At 36.2% G+C, this 9,261-nt stretch overlaps 1 protein-coding gene across 1 annotated transcript; it reads left to right on the plus strand.

Moving 5' to 3' along the window:
* The first annotated feature begins 7,421 nt into the window (after window positions 1-7,421).
* On the plus strand, window positions 7,422-8,378 carry LOC149393223 (jacalin-related lectin 19-like). Its single transcript, XM_089617662.1, has 3 exons — window positions 7,422-7,530; window positions 7,636-7,866; window positions 7,972-8,378. The coding sequence occupies exons 1-3, from the start codon at window positions 7,516-7,518 to the stop codon at window positions 8,212-8,214; spliced, it is 489 nt and encodes a 162-aa protein (XP_089473788.1). The 5' UTR covers window positions 7,422-7,515; the 3' UTR covers window positions 8,215-8,378.
* Window positions 8,379-9,261: the final 883 nt, after the last annotated feature.

A 9,261-nucleotide genomic window follows, 5' to 3' on the forward strand; every position in this document is an offset into this window, starting at 1 on the left:
CGGTACGCTTCTTGATGATCCAAATAAATCGAAAGACGGATTAAAATCTCGAATGGATCTCAAAGAGATGAATATAAGAAGCATTTTGCATCCCCAAGAGGGGGTGAAAAAAAAACAAAATTGCCACCGGCAAAACACTCTAGATCGAAAGGAGAAGAAGAAGTTGTGTACCTGGTTTGCTTCTATTAAAGTCCCCGATGGTCATTCATCAAATTATAAGAGGTTCGTGTCTTTGAAAGATTTGAGACTTATTGGAATGAAGACTCACGACTGTCATGTACTACTACAACAAATGTTGCCTCTTGCTTTGCGAGGAATCGTGCCAAAAGATGTGAGATTCGCAATATCAAAGATATGTGTATTCTTTAACTCAATTTGCTCGAAGGTCATCGATCCTACTCGCCTAGATTTAATGCAGTCAGAATTGGTGAAAACTCTCTGCTTGCTCGAAAAGTTTTTTCCACCTTCGTTTTTCGACATCATGGTTCATTTAACCGTCCACTTGGTACGTGAAGTGAAATTATGCGGGCCCGTATTTTTACGGTGGATGTATCCAATCGAACGTTACATGAAAGTGTTGAAAAGCTACGTGAAGAACTACAATAGGCCCGAAGGAAGCATAGTTGAAAATTACATAGCAGAAGAGTGGGTTGAGTTTTGTTCTGAGTATTTAGCTAAAGCAGATGAAATTCGGGTACCCAAAAACACCAATTTTGATTCAAAAGCTCTATCTACAGGTATGTTTTTGACACTTTATTTGTTACTTTAAATTATGAGCGTTCTTGTTTAAGTATGTTTTTATTTATAGGTACCTATTCGAGTGTCAACCGAAAAGAATGGGAGCAAGCCGGTCTCCATGTGCTACACAACGTTTCTGAGGTCACGCCATTTGTGGATATTCATTTGAATGAGTTGAGAGTGAATAATCCAAAGAAAGGCAGAAATGAAAAATGGTTACAAGAAGAGCACAACCGTGTCGTTCATTAGTATAGTCTAGACTCTTCATCCAATTGTAGATGAATCGACCGACGTTGATAGAATAACCTTTTATGATGCAGAACAACACCTGGATACGACCCTCGTCAAGAGTGGTGAAGTGCTTGATCGGAAAGAGGCGAGCGCAAACAAAGTAAATCCAAGCTTTAGCAATCCTGGTGAGTTGGTCACGCTTGAGTACCCTTTTCCCTTTTTCAAGGACCCAATCCTCTCCTGGAATGCACAGCAACCTCGCCATCTCCTCGTGGCTGCAAGTTCTCAACCATTCCCGATAGCCTTCATTCTCGAAAGGCACATCTGGGGTCCCAAGCAAATCGTTGATCGCTTCGACGCTCACATCGACCGGTCTACCTCGGACCGTCACAACATCTCCATTGTGATCTGGTAAGTTTGCGTAGAATTCGTACACGAAGTTTAAGTTCGCCTCGAACTCGGGAACGGCACAATACTTCACCCAGTCATGACCTTGAATACTGTTGCTGATTGACACTCCTATATCGGTGTTAGAGCTCACATTGAATCCCCGCTCAGGGATCACACTGCGCGACGAGATTTTGTCGTAACGATCCTCCGCGGCCTTGCTAGTGAAGATACTTGTGTTATAATCTGCTTCAGGGGACGGTTGACGAGCTCGCTTACCTTTACTTTTACTAGGACCTTTGGAAGTGCTCGGAGCCGTGGCGCCCGCCGGATTTTTTGTTCGAACCATTTTTCACCTTCACAAAGCATAATCATAAAAAATTCAATCTCGACATCTACAATCAACATAACCATTTTAAATACTAACAATGTCACAAAATCACAAATTCTATATCAATTCCAACTTCATTTAAACATAACAATATCAAATTCATAAACAATTCCATTCTAACTCAAATTCATTCTAACACAAATTGTAACTCAAATTCATTCTAACACAAATTCTAAATCAAATTCATTCATAATAAAATAAAAAAAACCCTAATTTTGTTAAATCAATAACCACCTTAAATCAATAACACAAATTTTGTTAAATCAATAGCCACAACATGCAACTCGGGGAAATAACATGAAATCCATATTCAAAAACACGAAATCCATATCAACAACACGAAATTAAATCAATAACCACCTTAAAAACTTAGAAAATCATACCTTGCTATGTTAAAGAGAGAGTGAGAGGCGGCGAGAGAGAGAGGCGCGAGCGAGAATGGCGGCGAGGACGTAGCGAGCGAGAATGGCGGCGAGGACGTGGCGAGCGAGAATGGAGGCGAGGACAAGGCGACGGCGAGAAATCGGGGCGGCGAGGACGTGGCGAGGGAATTTGGAAGAGAAAATTAAGACAGACTCGGCCGAAATGGTTGTCTCGCGTTTGTATTTTGAGGAGAATGAGAAAAAAAAAACTGAAAATGGGTTTATATAGTGAAAACCTAAAAACCTCGCCGCGGCGAGAATATGTCTTCGCCGCGGTGAGAGGATCCTACAACGGATTTTATAACCGTTGTAGGATCACCTCACCGCGGCGGGATTCCTTCATCACCGCGGCGAGGCAGTTTCATAAAAAACTGCTTGGCCACAGTATCCTTCTCGCCGCGGCGGAGTATATTTCGCCGCGGCGAGAGATGGCTATCGCCACGGCGAATGGATTCTACAACGCTTTTAAAAAAGCATTGTAGAAAGCTTCACCGCGGCGAGGTTTAAATCGTGCCGCGGCGATGTCCATCCTTCTACAACGCTTTTATCTTGCGTTGTAGAAAGGTTTCGCCGCGGTGAAAATCACATGGTGCCGCGGCGACGATTCTACAATGGATAGTGTCAACGTTGTGGGAAATCTGAAATTTAAGTTCTTCTACAACGCTTTACATAAGCGTTGTAGAATAACCTAGATTCTACAACTCTTATCCAAAAGCGTTGTAGAAACACCTGAATTCTACAACGCTTAGTCATAAGCGTTGTAGAAACACTAAGTTTCTACAACGCTTATGTTAATCGTTGTAGAATCCCTAGTTTCTACAACGCTTATGTTAAGCGTTGTAGAAAGTGGGTTGTATAATCCAACATTTGTAGTAGTGAAGTTTTCTAAAGTTTAAAAAGTAAGTAGAGTAAAACGATCCGAAAAGTCGGGTCATCACAAAAAAATGAGGACAAAGTTAAAGAATGGAATAAAACGGGAGAGAACCCGATGAAAGACGACAACCACGAGTTGTCGAAGAAGAGAGGTAATGGTCGACGGGGCTAGTCCAGGAACTACACGTGGATGGTACATCAAATGCTCAAGGGGTTGGCGCCGACGTTGTGCTCACGAATCTCGATAGGGAAAAATTGAGGTATGCACTACGCTTCGAATTCAAGGCCTCGAAAAATGATGCATAATACAAAGCTCTGATCGTGGGACTGGAGTTATCATGCAAGTTAAGGGTGGAAAACTTGCGCATTCTCTACGATTAGCAACTAATTCTAAACCAAGTGAGATGCCACAACGCCGCAAAGAGCCCTATATGATTGCGTACGTCGAAAAAACGCAAATGAACCTCTAGGCACTCTCGTAGTTCAAAAGCGCGCAGGGCCCTCGTGAGGCAAACACCGAGGCTGACGCCTTGGAACCCCTCGCATCCGAAATCGACGAGGAAGGATTTGAGAATGTCCCCATCGAAATATTGACTAGACCTTGTGTCTCTAAAGCCGTCGTAGAAGTAATTGAGGACGTTCCACCACCCTCTTGGATGACCTCATTGGTCAGATTCCTTAGGCGAGGGACCTGCACGATTTTGAATTACTCCATAACAATTTATTTGAGTTAAAAGTCATGCAAATGATATATGGTAATAAATACTTTATGAGTTTCACTGACAATAGTATAAAATATTTTTATTTTTATTGCTTCAAATTAGACAAGGCAATAAAAAAATTTGAAATGTACAAATTAGAAGTTGATAATAAACTTAATGAAATGATGCCAAATTATCGGTTAAAATGATATGGACGACATTATGAGTGTTCGGAATCAATTAATTATCAAGAAATAAACATAGTCAAAGTGTAACTACCGTTGTAATAAAAAAATTTATCATTAAATGGAAATGGAACATATATGTTAGTGAAATATAATTTTTGTCAATCAGTGAATAGAAAGTATAATTATATTACACTTTTTAGAATGTATTTGTGTGATAGCATAATAGATTCTTATATATGTTTAGCTTCTTATGTATATTTGTATATATGTTTTTTTTTATCATTGAGTAATAATATCCTCCTTACAAAAACGTATTTTTGTGGTAAATATTTAAAATAATTAAGATTTCTTTTGAATTTTAAGGCTGTTAGTTATACAAAAATATCACTACGTACCTTTCAGCAACATTAATTGAGTAATCTTGAAGAAAAGCATTTATATTTTATTTTCTATAATCCATCTTGAATTCATAATTTCATGCAAAAAAAAAAAATTAGGCTTATTCATTATAAATTAATGTAATGTTGGAATCTATATCTACATTTTTTGGAAGTATTAGCTGTAGGATTGTAAATGGAGCGAGTTGTATTGCACATGTTTTATGCATGTGATACGTGAATCTTAAACCGATTAAGAACGTACCGAACTAATTTGTATATATGCTTGTGTTTGTAATAAAAAATTTATCATGGAAATGGAACATATATGTTAGTCAAATATAATTTTTGTCAATCAGTGAATAGAAAGTATAATTATATTACACTTTCTAGAATATATTTGTGTGATAGCATAATAGATTCTTATATATGTTTAGCTTCTTATATATATTTGTATTTATGTGTTTTTTTTTTTATCATCGAGTAATAATGTCCTCCTTAAAAAAACGTATTTTTGGGTAAATATTTAAAATAATTAAGATTTATTTTGAATTTTATGGCTGTTAGTTATACAAAAATACCATTACGTACCTTTCAGCAACATTAATTGAGTAATCTTGAAGAAAAGCATTTATATATTATTTTCTCTAATCCATCTTGAATTCATTATTTCAACAAATAATTGGCTGCGTAGCCATCTAAAACACTAGCAATTTCGTTTTAGCCAACCATTCGTTAATTTCCCGTAAATAGTCATCTTGCTTACGTGGCAGCTTATTAATTGAATTAGTTTTACATTTTTGCCCTTACGCTATTTTAATTAGGCAGTTTTTTTTTTTAAATTTCGAATTAAATATTGAAACCGAATAGGGAAGTTTTCAAATTTGAAATTTGAATTTTGAGCAAATTTTGAAAGTTTTCAGCTCATTAATTGTTATGTATTTGGAAATTTTCAGCGTTGACTTTAGATAATTAGTTTCTATTTTCGTTGCAATTCATTATGGATAAAATCTGTAAATATATTCTTCATTCATTGATATTATTTTGTCTTCCATATTCATAATTTCCAGAATTTTCGTGTCCAAAATATTTTCAGAATTTTTTTCAGTTTATTTACACGATTATATTGTAAATATGTTTTGTATTTACAATGAATACACTGTAAATATGCTTTGTATTTATAATGAATATACTGTAAATAAGCTTCATATTTACACGAACATACTGTAAAAAAAAAAAAAAAAAAAAAAAAAAACAACTGTTCTTCGCGGAGTCCATAATATCGATCGGGACCTTTGGACGCAGATTCTTCTCGTCTCGGAAAATTCAAACAGGGAGCACGAGAGAAAAAATATTAATATTAACCGCTTCTCAAACAAATCGAACTAAATCCGCCTTCCTCAGCACCGACACACAACGCCCTAGACTTTGCCGAATAACCAGAGCCTGCGATTGAAATTCAGCCTTCAATTTTAACCAACAAAAATCAATTCAACAGCTTCAATTCATCCAAACCCGTCAGACCAAACAGGGAGCACGAGAGAAAAAAAATCAACGATAAAGCTTAACCAAGCAAGAACATACAATCAGCCATTAGTCCCACCCTACACATTTTCACCTTCTAAATACCATGACGAAGTCAATTTCATCAAAATTACAACACATCAACATAGATCTAGCCCTTTTTATTTCCATAACGTACCTCGAGCAAAACGGAGCATCTACGACCACCGATCGGAGGAATTTCATGAGGGCTTTTGTTACCCATGTCATGAACTTCATTTTATACCGGCGGTGAACACCACCTCCCTCCGGTGATCGGAAAACTCAACATTGGGGCGGAGGTCTTTTCCGGCGAACTCCCACGACAATGAACCGAAATTTTTAGCAAGCATGATGGATGTTTTCTTGAACCTCTCTTCGACACAATCGAGTTCATAACACTTGGAATCACCCAAATCGGAGCTCAAACGATAGAGATATGGTCAATTGAAGTTTTGAGGAAAAAAAATGAAATGAAATTTTTGAGAGAGAGAGAAAGAGAAAGAGAGTGACGGGAAGAGGAAGAAGAAGCCCTTTTTTTTTCTTAAAAACAATAAATGAGATTGGTTGCATGTGAAGTGTGAACGCATGATACGTACGGTTATAATTACCTCTTCGATTTTCGCTATCATTAATGACCAAATTTTTGAGCTGATTATCCTAATAACACTGATACAAATTGGGCGGGAATAACTAAGGGTAGTCTCGTCCTATTTTTTATGTAAATAAATCCACATGGCTATTTACCATTAATTAACAAAATGTGGGCTAAAAATAAATTGCTTATTTTCAAGAGGCTATTTAGCTTAATTACCCTTATTTCAATGCGAAAAAAATAGGCTTATTCATTATAAATTAATGTAATGTTGGAATCTATATCTACATTTTTTGGAAGTTTTAGCTGTAGGGTTGTAAATGGAGCGAGTTGTATTGCACATGTTTTATGCATGTGATACGTGAACGTTAAACAGATTAAGAACGTACCGAACTACAATTTGTATGCTTGTGTTTGTGGAACCCAGCTGTAACTAAATTTAAGATAGGGTATGTGAAGTAGGTGTGTTGTGGAATGAAAGATCGAATGGTAGAACAGCTATTATTTTAGTAGTCCAAAAAATATAATGGGGACAGATCAAGTAATAAACACAGGTTATATTTTTGGTATAATCCCATATGTAAACAGGGACGACATAGTTTGATCTGAGACAAAATTTAAAGTTCATTTTTCAATATAATTGTTTAGCAATATGTTATACAATATTAATAGATAGATCTTCACCACATGACACAATAATTTAATAGGTAATCACCCTATAATTGTACATACCTATCCTGATAGCTTATATAAAGGCATGGTTGGAATAACTTTCGTGAAGTTTTGAACATATATATAGTTCATTATTTTGATTTCTGTCTGACGTGAAAAAAAAAAATTATGTGTGTTCATAATAATAATAGTAATATTTTTCTACTTTACTTGGAAATACTAGATTTAGCACGTGTGAAAAAAAATTATGTATTCATATAATAAAAAAAAAATGTGTTTTGTGTTCGGTTCTCTATAAATACAGGTCTGCTTATCCAACATGGTGTTCAACCAATTTCAAAGCTAGGTTGAGAGTTGGGATTACATTACCCGTAATATTCTCTACGAGGGCTACGGAAATGGAGGTGACTAAGGTACCCAATTATAATTTAATTGAATAAAGTGGTGCGTTTTCTTTTCGCTACTTTGTTACTGGTTATCTGTCACATATTCTTAGTTGTATATTTTCCATGTCCTAGAAAAGCGTTGCGGTGGGACGATGGGGAACAAGAAGTGGGACAAGCGTTGCGGTGGGACCATGGGGAACAAGAAGTGGGACGCAGTGGGACGACGGAGATAGCTTCGATGGTGTAACAAAAATTACAATAAGGTCTAGTAGTTGTATCGACGCCATTACTGTGACCTACATAAAAGACTACAAGCCGGCCACCGGAGGAGAGCATGGAGGCGATGGGGGTGACAAAAAAGAGGTTGATACCATATAATTACTATCCACACTTAGAACTAGGGGAGACATATTATTACCTAAAAAAAAAAAAAAAAATTGCTTATAACTTATACATGTATTGTTTCAGATGGTACTGGACTTCCCAGATGAACAGATAACTGAAATCAGTGGGTACCTAGGCACATTTGCGGGTGTGAAGGTGGTGACGTCACTCAAATTCACGACCAACAGAGGACAAGTCAAAGGGTTCGGCAGAGAACAAGGCACGCCTTTTACTCTTCCCATCAAACATGGCCGCATTGCTGGCTTCTATGGAACCGGCGAAACCTATATAACTACCATTGGGGCTCACATCTCCCCGCCCCTCTGATTGTCCTCCATCCATCCACGCCTTTGAATTATATATAATTGAACAAATAAGATCTCTCCGTGAGATCACTCCGTGTTTCATTATGTTTCATACGTTTTAATAATCCTTTGGCTTCGAATGCTCATACTTTCGACGTCGATATGGGAGGCACCCCCACTGTGGTGGCCGCGAGGCTTGAGCAATAATAAAAGTTTTCTGTTTTGGTGTCTCAGAAACTATGGCCCACATCTACATAAAACAATATCCTTCCCACATGGGCACTTGAGCATTATCCGCTATTGTAAACTAGCCATAATTTTCTAATTTTTAAATGAATAGCCATTGGGACTATTAAATATTGATAGAGCATTGCTATTTCACACCATCCCCAATTTGGACTATCCATACAACATGTGACAATTGGACAATTTTAAATAGTTCTTTTGGTGTTTATTATTTTTGGTGGGGTAGTCGTGTCAGTCGTGCATCGTGTCAAAAATCATTTCCGATATTGATAAGATGACTATTTGGCCCTTCCTAATTTTTTAATAAAAAATAATTATGACAAAAATGAATAAAGTAACGTCAAATTAATGGCTAATAGAAGTCAAATAGTCATTCCTTATCCAAGATTTTGTGACTAATTAAATAGAAAAGGCTATCAGACTAATTGTTTAATCCACACGGCATTCAAATTTATATACTATTATATTATCAAAATTGGCTTGTTAATTAATAAACACAACTTTGAAATGTTGGTGATTTGTGAAAATCAATTTTGTGTTTGTTAAATAAAGAGATTGTTTGTTTTTTTTTTTTTAAATAAATAAATTGCTTTTTTATTTGTTTTAATTTTTCTACAAAAACACGTAGCTGTGATATTGCCTTTAAAACTATAAAAAAAAAACGATATTCAATCTGATTGCCTTTATTGGAGATACGTATTTTTTTAAAAAATAAGATATGTGACGACCCGACTTTTCGGACCGTCTTACTTATCGTACTTTTTGAAACTTAAGAAAATTTGAGGTAAATTTTTTTTTTTAAAACATAACTTAAAATATAAAA

The sequence above is a fragment of the Urtica dioica genome, chromosome 6 (genome assembly GCF_054948205.1).
Source record: "Urtica dioica subsp. dioica isolate 48M chromosome 6, U.dioica_male_clone48M_v1_H2, whole genome shotgun sequence".
Classification (NCBI taxonomy): domain Eukaryota; kingdom Viridiplantae; phylum Streptophyta; class Magnoliopsida; order Rosales; family Urticaceae; genus Urtica; species Urtica dioica.